Here is a 12,483-nt window from a genome sequence, read left to right as displayed (position 1 = left end):
AAGCATTCGCTGGAATTGAGCCTTATGCTCTCTGCAGGGCAAAAAGAAGATTATTTTAAAGATGCAGAACTGTGCATAATGTAAAACTCACTGAAAAAATGAGGATGAGAAGGAAGGGGCGGCCTTTCTTACTGTCAAACTTGCATTAGTTGCCCCATAATAAATCCATATAGTTGTGCAAATGCACGCGTGCACACATACACGCACACACTAACAGAGGTAGTCATCTATGAACGCTTGCCAAAACAGCAAAATCGCTGAGACTTGAAGAGCAAGAAAAAGAAAACAAGGCAAAGGTCTTTTTCAGTGAATTTACTTTGGGCTTGTTTTGATGGAGTTTTGGTTTGAACTATTTTACCGGTTGATTTGCTTTGGAGAGAAGAAGCTGCATTCTGGGTTTATGTTTTGCTGGTCTATGAAGAAGATGAGAAGAGAGGAGAGAAATGGAATTGAAGGCGAGGGCGATGACTGCAAAGAAAGTGCAGAAAATTAGGGAGGTGAGAGAAGGAGAGGTGCAGACAGAAAGTGAAAACAAACAAGTGATGACGAAAAAAAAGGGGGACGGGCGAAAAGAAAACATGAACAAGCTGAAAGGAGGATATGGAAAGCGAAAAAGGTGACAAACTGCATAAAGACGAGGATGCTGAGAAAAGCTTCTCATAAACTAGTACAGTTTAGATGAGGAAACAGCTATTATCTTTAGCTCTAACTAAAGCCGGTTTATTTTAGGGAAATACATAAATTTACACTCCTACTGAGAGCGACTCAGCATTAAGACTGATAAAGGATTTTTAAAATTGTATCTATTAATAGGTTTCTAACTAAAGTTATGGCTTGACGTGTCATTGAATATGTTTTAGCTATCTTGCTGAGAGTTTAAATAGATTTATTGTCTGTATGCGTACAACATTGTTAGCTTAAAATAAAGACTTGAAAGATCAAAGTTAAAAAATACACCAACTATCAATTCTAAACCAGTAATACTGCCATTTTTTAAATTTTTCTAAAGTTTTCATTTAGTAGATTTGTTATAGTTTAAAAGGAGACCAATTTCATGGTATTTGTCTTCAGTCACATTGTACTGGTAGGAATACAGTACAAATCATCCTTGCTGTAACATCCATACATAGTACTTAGACTTCAAGGCAGAACTTGTCTTTCTGTTGTCAGCAACCTTATAACCTTATAGTAAGAATGAAGTATGTATATTGGCTGGTTAGCTAAAGGGGAAATGATGTGGGTTTGGAGTGATGAACTCAAAGGTGTTTGGACCGCAATTTCTGTAACTGAAACTCTGAAATGTGATCTAGAAATGAGATTGTTTAGTTAGTGTCCTCAAATGGTCTATGAACCAGTCCTAAAGGTTTCTTAAACGTCCACTCTACGTCCATCTATTTTTCAAAGGCTTTGTCCACACGTCTTTGGTTATTTTAGTCTTTGAAAAGTTCCTTCCAGGGTGAAGATATAACAAAGACCAGAGACTGACTTCAAACAGATTGTCTTTATTTCACTTGTTCGGATGAGGTGGGGTCTCTGGGTCTCTGCATAAAGCTGATATTGCAGTCATCAAAGGAACGACAAAGGAACTCATTGCTTTGAATGGACTTTTTGAGAGTTAATAAAGAAAATTCCGGTATGAGTAAATGTCTAAATCTAAATAAAATGTATATATTTTTTTATGAAATGATAAAAAAAAAAAACATTTTGGCCACAGCTATATAACAATGAAATATAGCTGTTAATGTTCCCACTTTTCATTACTAAGGATTTCAAATACAGTTGCAGAGGCTTTTGCACCGTGCCAAGGAAATATGAATCCTTGACATTTTATATCGGCTCTGAATACTGCCTTTAACCTTTAATATACTGTATATTGTACAAATGTTTGGTGTCAGCCTAAAGTGTATAGAAGAGTGAGCAAATGTGAAGGGAAGGGAAATCAGCAGATTAAAAAAGATGAATAAGTAAATGAGGACGGAAAAAGAAGGGAACAAGGGAACGGCTCCATATCAGGAATGTTGAGAAGGTGAGTGGCTCCTAAAGAGTGATATCAGACATGGATGCTTTCTAAGGCACAGAGGCTGCAGGATTTGGAGTACTGAGAACTGCTCATATGCTACACACTTAAGTTTCACACCCTCAGAGATATGAATATCAAACCCTCTGTCAAGCTCAGGGTTTTAAGTGAAGCACACCTGTCATTTCTGTTGTTCACACTCCATTTGTAGTTGCATTAGATTTAATTCTTAGTGCAGATTTGCCTTTGTGTTGAATCTTAACGTTACCACACTGTCTCAAATTTCCTGTTCCCTGCTCTGTTTCAACTCATGTAAGTCCAGGTCTTTTTCCTAGCCGGTGTCTGTAAAGTTCACAGCTCCCAAAGTGGCACAGTTTTGTGTCCTCAGATGGCAACTCACCCGAGCTCCATTTGAAGTACAACAGTAGTACAAAACAGCCAGTTCAACTACTCTGTGAAATGGCAGCTCCTGAACAAAAGTACAAAAGGAATTAGATATAAGAATTACAACATCAAAGTTCTAAACCCGTCTTTTCTGTCCTCTCTTTCCCAGTTTTTCCTCCAGCAGATCCAGAGAGTAGCATTACGTTATCTCGGACTTCAGAAATCAACTTTTCCACACTTTTGTCGATAGTATAGCTATCACTGAGGTCAACTGATCGGAGGTCGAAGGTTAATAAGTTGGAAAAAAGTGCTCTCCACGGCAACTCACACAGCCGTAAATGAGACCACAGATGGTGTTTTCAATTGGACATAATGACCCCTCTCTGCACAGTGTTGAACATTTGATGTGAAAGATGAACCACCAAAACCCACAACTCCCCAAAGTTCATCTGGATTTGCAGTAATAGGAGACTTCAGAGCAAACCCACGTGCTATTATGAGAAAGTTTAACTATGGAAAAATTTTCCTCTGCTGCTTTTCTAGGTTTTATGATTAAGAATGAGTGGATCTGGCTTTTTGACTGTTGGACTGAAACAATTATTTAATAACCGGTAACTTTTTTCTAATGTATTATTGATTTATTTAAAATTTTCCAGGAAATAAAATGAAACACTCCAAATTATCAGGTGGTTAGATAGACACCTTCTTTCTTTTTTATGGAATTTGACGCGTTGACACTTTCTTCCAAATAAGTATTAAAATAGTTTTGAAACATAGTCTGATTTGTATCTGTGCACATGGCTTTTCATTTTATATTTCCTCTTTTTGTGCACTTGGATGACAAGCAATGGCATGCTGGAGAAGGGGCTTTTTTCCAGGTTTTCAAAATACTTCTGTTCAGGACATCAACCCGAGCTTCAAATCTGTTTTGTAATGTATATATATTCTTTTCTGTGCTCAAACATTCAATAAAAATCAGTTGATTTCAGACAGATTAGTTCCAGCTTGCTTAGTTGCGACCCACTCCTGCTCTGTTTGTTGCAGTTTCCCTCTCTAAAAATCTTCCTGATATCTCTCTTGCCTCCTCTTTGGTTCGTCTCTGTGATTGTTTCTCTCCTCTCTTTTTAATAGATATTGCATCTGTGTGTGTTGCAGGATCACTCTAAATGGGATGAAGGTGTCCAGGCCAGACGTTCGCATCGGGCGCTACAGAATGATTAAGCACGAGAGAGACAAACACAACGAGCCCAACCCACAGAGGTACTGTATCACTGTCCGACGCTGTTCCCCAGCTTTACATTTGAATCGATAGTCATCCTTTTGTCTCACACCTGCACGGCTCAAATGTTTCTCACAGAATTTTGCTGAAATCTTCATCTTCATCTGAAAGAATTACAAATATGTAGCGCCACTGGTAAAAAAAAAAAAAAGACACCAATAGGCTTTATTATTAGAAGGGCTGGGCAACGATTAAAATTTTTTATCTAATTAATCACATGATTTCCCTGATTAATCACGATTATTCGCATTTGTACGCAAAATCCAAAAATGAATCCAAAAGTAGTGTATAGCTTTTAGCATTTAGTTTTATTTTAAATGTGCTGCCATATGAATGAAAGTGCCATAACATTTGTTGTGCAAACACACTTTTAACATCAGCATTTTTATGTAAAAGCCTCGCTCCACTGTCTGTTTCCTTGAATGACTTGCTGGTATCAATTGTGTGTTTTGCCTTTAAGTGATATTTTAGACTGGAACTACTACGGTGACAAGACAATTCAACTTGGCAGTGTTTACAGATGACTTTGGTTCTGTCGACTCCGCCGTCTGGAAGAACTTTAAAATGAAAATGGCCGAGTAAAAGTTCCATACCCTTCTCCATGTTTGGTGGATCCGCCGATTACTTTCTTTTCCGGTTCCGCAGCAGACAGCAACAGACTTTTACAAAATAAAAGCCTGTGAGCAACAGAGTTTTACAAAATAAAAGCCTATAAAACGGGTGGTCCGTGGCGTAGTGGGTTGAGCAGGCGCCCCATGTACAAGAGGCTATAGTCCTCACTGCAGCTGGTCCCGGTTCGAGTCCCTTATCAGACGGCCCTGTGCTGCGTGTTGTTCCCCCTCTCTCTGCCCCCTGCTTCATGTCTCTCAGAACTTTCCTATCCATTAAAGGCAAAAAAAGCCCCCCAAAACTTTTGTTTTTAAATATAAATAAATAAAATAAAACATGCGTTAATGCGCGATAAAATATTTACCGGCGTTAAATAATAACGAGTTAACTCGCCCAGCCCTAATTATTAGTATTTGCAACAATGAAACGTACTAATTGGACACATAAGGCAGAACAAGGGCATGTAGTGACATGTAATGGCATTTAGCTTTCATTGTTGTCCATATTATCCATTGTTCCCCTGTCCAACATTGAAATACTTCAGTGCTGAGGATATGTCAACCCTTGATCGATAGTGGTTAAATGATAAGTCTTGCCCTTTATTATAGCAGTTTCTGGTTTCTCACCCACATTGTACACATTCACACATAGGAGCTGCCAACTGTTAGTCCAGCACTCCTGCTGTTTGCTCACTGAGCAGCTCCCCATGAGAGGGGGCAAGCGAAAAGAAAAATTCTCCCGTCAATACACCTTAGAGGTGTTACAGTGTATTATTAAAGACTGGCTTCACTGGCAGACTAGATCGTTGTGCCCGGTATTTGGTGAAGGCTGCGTGTTGACATCCTGAGTCATGGGGTTTGTGGGAAGGAGCTGGAAGAAAGTTGAGGCTGAAAGTTGAGAATCTGTTCTCTGTCCATCCGTCCGTATTCTACCACTGACTGGCTGACTCACTGGTGGACTGGATAATGCTGTCCAAATCGGATCGTTGGGGAATGAAAGAATGCTCTTAAGCAGGGGTGTCAAACTGGTCCATGAAAGGGCCGTGTGGGTGCAGGTTTTTGTTACAACCCTGCGACAGCACAGCTGACTTGTTTCCTTCAATCAACTGAACTGGTAAGACCTTCAGTGCAGTTGATTGAATGAAACAAGTCAGCTGTGCTGTCGCAGGGTTGGAACAAAACCCTGCAGCCACACGGCCCTTTCATGGACCAGTTTGACACCCCTGCTCTTAAGTCTACTCTGCCTATTTTTGATCACCATTTAAAAAGTTGAACATCTTTCATGGCTTTTTTTTTTTTCTTTGTTTGGTCACCTCAAAAGTTTTAGCTCTGGCATAATTTTTTTTTTTGGGGGGGGGGCTTTTTATGCCTTTATTATAGGACAGTGAAGAGAGACAGGAAGCAAGGGGCAGAGAGAGGGGAATAACATGCAGCAAAGGGCCGTCCGATGCGGGATTCGAACCGGGGCCAGCTGCACGAGGACTATAACCTCTGTACATGGGGCGGCTGCTGTACCCACTACGCCACAGACCACCCCAGCTCTGGCATCATTGTTATGAATGATTTTTACTGCCAGGCAGTCACAAAAATGCACGTCTTTCTGTCTGCATATTTCCTTTCATGCCTGAATGTGGCTCCACCCCTGACACATAAGCTTTTCCAATTAATTCATAGGTTTTACTAGTCTTACATTTGGTATTTTTGAGAGTCACGGCAGGCTATGCTGCAGAGAAGTAGAAGAGCAGCTTGTAACTGATATAACATTTCACTTATAACAGGGTGTTAAAAGATTTATGCAAGAAGCTACTAAAATTCATGGGGACATGGGGAGATGTTAGAAAAATAATAATAATTCATTGCATTTCATTAGTACTTTCATGTTCTCACAGAATTAATTGTTTTTTTCTTTTTCTTTTTCTAATGTTCCCCGGACAGTGTGGTGTAGGACCTCATATATAAAAGTGTCAGATGACCCAGCAATAAGAGCAATCTAAGGCTCGGTCTTTCTTGTCAGTACAAGTCAGCAAAGTTTTTAAAATGCCAAGGAAAAAACATTTTCAATAAACCACAAAGTGCTTTTCTGAGACACAGCCCAAGGGCTCAAATGTTGCTCTTTTGGCTACACCCATTTAAATTGCTTTCCCACACGAAGGTGTAAAAATGTTTCCCTCATAAATGTGTTGTTTTGTGCTTTGATGAACGAGACCCAATATGCAGAGATGAGCCCTCCTAGACATATTAATCAGCAGGAGTGTAGCACCTCACATTAAGCTGCTTAAATGTGGATTATCACTGTTTATTCTCCTCTAAGAGCCCCTGTTTTCATGCCTGGATAGGCCGGCCAATGATGCCTCTCAGAACAAAAATCGATAGCTGCTCCAGCTCGGTCTGAATGAAGATGTATTGAAATCTGTTCTCCGTTCAAACGTTATTTTAGCTTGATCTCATGTGAAAATTGTTACGTCTCAACATTTAGACAGGACTGTTCTCCCTCATGATTCACAGTGAGATCTGGTTTAGTCGCTGCTCCTAAATTGGTTTATAAGAAGATTAAAAACTGCTGGCAACAAGAGTCGTGAGTGAAAGAATATCGACTGTTTGCTGCAGCCAAAGAAAATAATTTGCATATAGCCACTAAAGCTTGCATATGATGCATGATTACAGTTTTTTTTATTTTGATCTAGTTGTCTAAGTCAGATCAATATCCCAACTGCAAGAGAAGACTTCAGTGTGCATAATTTAGAGAGAAACAGCACATCACAGCCAGTCACACGAAGGATTTTTTATAGATCAATCATAGATCTCTAAAAAGGACCAAAGAGGGATGAGACTTTGAGTTTTAACAGTCTTTGTTGGACCGTGTTACAAAGTAAAACACATAAAGTCCCAGAGATGTTTGAAAAGTGTTTTGTTTTGTTGTTATTTGTTGATGTGCACACACGACTAAATCCCCCACGTAAAAATGGATATCGCCTCTGAAGTGCACAACCTTTTTCTTCCCCCTCTTTACGTTGACACTGTTGATTTGTTCTTACCACAGAGGTGAATAAATATGAAAGCTACAGAGCCTTGTAAAAAAAAAAGAGAAAACAAGTTCAAAGTGGTAACTTATCCCAGAGCAATAAAGGCAACAACCGTGTCTCCCCCGGGTCTCCCTCTCCTTTTTGACCACTATCCAACAAAGAAAAGCCTCGCAGTTTGCAATCTGTGCCATTGATCCTCTTTTTTTTCACTGGGAGCATCGCAAATGTTTCTTCTCAGATTTTCTGCCTTGCTCTGCTGTAGCGTACTTCATCTCTGCCTATCTTCAGCGAACCAATGCTTCGACTCCGAGCGTGCGGAATATCACCACATTCAAGACTCTGCTTTGCTGCCACATGCATAGATGTTTACGTGGCACAAATGGGCTTTATCGGCATCGTGTGACCCGACCGTCATTTACTTTAAGTCCTGAGCGGCAGATTTAAGGTCACTGCTAACATTTATAAAGAAGTAATCGCAAGAGATCGCAAGTTAACCAAGAATCAGACCCGAGCTGAAAAGAAATGGCTGAAAGTTTTGTTTTTTTCTGCTCTGAGCAACCACTGAAAGAAGCGAGACGTCAGACATCGGTCAAGATGTGGTTTTACTTTAAAACTACCAATCTATACTGTGAAATTGCAACAATAACTTGAGTTTCAAGATGTCTAAAATAAACAGTCGTGCATAATGCATCATCCATCATTGTTTTGTTTTCCAGTTCGTGTGTGTGTGTGTGTGTGTGTGTGTGTGACATAGAGTTCAACGATTCCCCAGTAATTGCCTGGTGAAATGACACCAATAGAGATGAGAGCCAGCTAGGTCAGAATGGCCTCGTTGCCTTCTTCAAAATCAATAAATCAGCCATACTGAAAGAAAGTATGTGCGTGTGTCTCTGTTGCATCTGTGTGTGTGTGTCTACGTCTGATTGATGCTCAGTTCTCCTTTTCCTCCTCGTCTTGCTGGTTGCTCTGCATTGCCTTTCTGGTCTGTAGACGAGACTTCCTCAATAAGAGGTGACACCAACAGGGACACTTTTTATTTGGGGTTGATACATTATTCATAACTGCGGCGAGGGGCAGAAAATAGCAACCAAGGCTATTAGTCGGCGAGAACCTCGCTTTTACAGCCCTTCTGGACCCTCGTTATAATGTCCCGGAAATTTCAGCATAAAGAATCTTTTGAGAAGAAGCGGGATTGGACTTAAAGCGTAAGGCTGCTCAGAATAGTCAGGAGGCTGTGAAAAGAGGAATGGCCTCATGGCAGTACTCAGGCGGTGTGGGTGGAGGAGAGTGTTTCTGTCCTCACTCTTTTCTCTGTATCCCTCTGTGGACATGAAATTTAATTAATCACTTCCCATCTCCTCAAGGAAGCTTAACATTCATCATAGCGCAGCTTTAAGAAATTTTCTGTCAACCTTCGGGAAAAGTGTTGAATTGATTTTTTTTTCTTTCAAATCATCTGGTATTTTCTGCGAATTTTCGTCCTATGAAAAGAGTTGAGGAGGAGTTGGTCACTTGGGCAACCTTTTTTTTTGCTTTGAGACACGCCACTCAAAACACAGCAGTGCTTTGAGGTAAACGCTGACCTCAGCAGATTGCAGGTTGAACGTGTACTGCGTTTATCCAAAGTAGCAAAAAACACAATGTGTCACGCTGGTATTATGTTGCACGCATTCTGTTCGTGGAGCTCGTGATTCATCAGAAATAAGCTTCACCTGGACTAATGTCATAGCAATCCATTTTAATTCATAACTAATATGAGTTAAAAAGTACGAATGTTATATCTCGTGAACTTTAATGAGTATTCAAAGAAGACAGATTATGCCCTTTCTTCACAGATTGGGTTCAATTTCCTGAGGTCTCACACACAACACGACACAAGTCTAATGAAACCCAGAAAAGTCAGTCCTCTGCTTTTCGTTTGAGGTTTTAAAGGGCTGTTTTTGAGAACTTTTGCTTAGATGGACTATGTTTCATTGATATGTGTTTTTCTGGAATGCTTTTTGTGCTACAAATGGTGCATGCAGTCACAAATGGGAAATGAGATTTCCTCGTCAAGATATAAAACGTTAAACTACTGGTAAAGCATTGTTCCCTTTTTCTCAAAAGAAGTGAACTGTATAACTGCTGATGAGAGTTTGCTGTTAATAGCCAAGCAGAGAAAAGAGCAAGGGTTTCTGCTTATCACCTCCAACGTGCAGAGAAAGCAGTGTGATCTGAAGTTGAAATTGCATAGGGATTAAGGCTGGTTACTTCTTCAGTGAGCTGGGAGTGTGACTTTGACATTCCCTGCAACTTTGAACGACTTTAATTAATGATTATTAATTATTGATTTTAATGATAAAAAACACCATCATAACTTCTTTTAAACAAGGATCTATTCACACCTTCATGTATTAAGCCCCTTGCCACCTCTGATCACCAGCATCAAATGTATCAGATCAAATAAATGTGAGGGAAGCTCTTACAGCAACAACCTTCATTTGTCTATCTAAAAAAAAAAGTCAATATAAGCATTTTGACATCTCATAGCAAATGCACAAGTTTACAAGTGATGGAGGATGTCACGCTGCTTGTTGACTGTCATTCTTCACCAGGACATTAAACTGAGTCATTGTTCAAGTTAATTGTACCACCTGAGCTTTTCCAGTTGCAAACAAGTCAGCATCTCTGCTGTGAAAAAGGTCAGACATTCAGATATACCTGAGCTTCTGTCTTTGCTTTTTGTCTTAAGGTGCAGGGTTGCTTTTCTGTTTAGGTTCAGATGAATGATTGAGCCTTTTGGGACAGTTTATCCGTAGTACCTGCTAATGTCCTGCTTTTACCAAGAGGAGTGTTGTGCTGACTGCCTGATGAGTGTTTGCTATCTTACACACATCTTTATGCATGCACATTCACCCCAACGTGCACACTCTGTCACACAGGAGTCCATTCTCTCCGTACTTTCACAGATGCTGCTTGGGCATAGCAATGAGATATTGGGCTAGCGATGGTAAGAAAGAGACACATTCATCACGAGCCTCAAGTGTCTGTTAGGACACACAGGCACACACATTTTGCCTGGTAAGCAGCACCCCCTCCATTGCAATTGAATGAGTTGCTCAGTAGCACTAGTCAATATTCCATTCATATGTTATCATCTTGGGACACTGCAGATACCGAGTGTGTTCATTTTGGTTTACGTGTGTGAAACTGACCTTTGAAATCTTAAATTTAGTATGAAGGTGACTCTATGTACAACATGTTATTAGCAAACCTGAGATGGAATGTTAGACGCAATTATTCAGAAGCTTGAAAAGAGAACTCTTTGCCTGTAGACTAGCTGCAAAGCTGCTAGGATCAGCGAGTTTAGCTAGTAGAGAAACTGTGAAAAGCTTAAATGACCAAGTTTTATGCTAGGCTTATGCAAATTGAATGAGTACTCTTATGGTACCTTCAGATAAGGTCATGTTTCCCATGTTCTTGACATCAGTCACAATGAAAAACCCTTTCTTGTATTTACAACCTGAGTAAACGTTTTTTACGTTTTAAGTTCACATGTCATGTGTATGACTTCCCACGTCTTAATCACAAGCTCAAAACCTTATTCAAGGCATCAGTGGGCGATCTGACTGTAAGCCTACACATACCGTATAGTCCCTCTGGTAGTATGTAGCTTGTCAGAGGAACATTTACTGAGGTAATTAACAGGATAATTTGTTGTCATTTTCTTATAGACTTTTATGCAATCTGGCTCCCTCTACTGGCCATTATAAATAATGCGTATTTAGACACGCACTGGCTTCACTTTCCAGACTGAGAGGCCATATTCATCTTTTGTAGACAGTCTATGGCTGCTCTCAACGAGGAAACAAATAAACGAGTTATTGTCAAGCTAGTCTTTTAAGGCTTTTTTTCCACCACAAGGTCAAGGGAACAAACTCAAAATATGAGAAAATAAGCTGGCATCATCCGCTTATTGTTGAGATCTTAAACCAGAAGTGTTTTACCTTTGAGACATTCGGCACCATTAAAGTAGAGCTTTACTTAGCCCAGTTAGGATTTCTGGAAATCAGGCTAATGAATATGCAAGGACCGTCTTTGTCTCGCCCTCTAACTCTCTAAAGTGAAAGATATCAGCCTTGGAATTATACATTCAGCGTGTGTGTGTATGTGTGTGCCTACGTGAATCTGATATTCTCTATATGTGTATGTAGGGATTAATTTATTGGGCTTAATCCCCAGCTCTTGACAAATTCATCTAAAGATTTTTCTTTTTTTCCTCTCCATTTGCTTCATTTTTAATATCAGTATATCTTCCTCCATCTGTCACTCTCATATATTTATCTCTATGCCTATTATCCCTTATTTTTCTTGCCTGTCATCCAATCCTCATTTCACTTGAAGCACACTACTTTTTCTCCCCCTTCCTTTCCTTGAACTCTCTTTTAAACTAACCCCCCCCCCCCTTTTTTTTTTTTAATAGAAGTGCCATTCCTTTGTAGAAATAACACAACACGTAATTCTGTTTGGATGTTAATGTATTATATTGTTCAACGGAAAGATGCTTGACAACATTTTTCCAGACTCCATTCATGCCAGTAAAGCTTCTCTTGATTTGATTTGAGAGAGACAGAAGGGGAAAGTGATTTAGAAAGAGGGAGAGGTCTTCACAAGTCAGCTCTGAAAGAAATCTGTGGACTCACTGGTCCGTGTCGGAATCGAGTGTCAACTCCACTTGTACGTCCAAGCATATCATTAAGAAGACATCTTTTGTTGCAGTCAGTCACTGCTGTCTGTGTGTGCCACTGCCGGTTGTTCACACACATCAGCTCTCTCTATTCATAGACCAAAAACAAAAAGTCATATTAAGACCAGAGTGTTGTAAACATGTTGTTAGACACTTATAGTGTGGCCTCATTTCCATTCTGACTGGCAGCGAAAACTGTTATACGAGGGTGTCATGAGGGTTTGTGTTTGTGTGCGAATCCTCTTTTAATGTCAAAGGTTGCATCACACACTACACTGAAGCTCAGCAGCACAGCTGTGTGTAAATGTCTGACGCACTCTGTGAATTATTTTTCACTTTTAATACTAAAATCAGATTCTGATGTAACTGCTGTATCCCAGCTAATTTGCGAAGGATATTTCAGCACGGGTTAGAGAAAGTCAAGCAGATATTACAGATACTGCCTA

The 12,483-nt window shown here is 39.9% G+C and overlaps 1 protein-coding gene across 1 annotated transcript in view; it reads left to right on the top strand.

The window, feature by feature from the left end:
• Positions 1-12,483, top strand: part of b4galt2 (UDP-Gal:betaGlcNAc beta 1,4- galactosyltransferase, polypeptide 2) — a 188,946-nt gene that overhangs the window by 171,249 nt on the left and 5,214 nt on the right. Inside the window, exon 7 of the mRNA XM_075483127.1 lies at positions 3,557-3,661. Within this exon, the coding sequence (XP_075339242.1) occupies positions 3,557-3,661 (105 nt within the window). The remainder of the gene's footprint in view (positions 1-3,556; positions 3,662-12,483) is intronic.

This window comes from Odontesthes bonariensis, chromosome 14, assembly GCF_027942865.1.
Source record: "Odontesthes bonariensis isolate fOdoBon6 chromosome 14, fOdoBon6.hap1, whole genome shotgun sequence".
Lineage (NCBI taxonomy): Eukaryota > Metazoa > Chordata > Actinopteri > Atheriniformes > Atherinopsidae > Odontesthes > Odontesthes bonariensis.
This window is presented reverse-complemented; position numbering and strand designations above follow the sequence as displayed.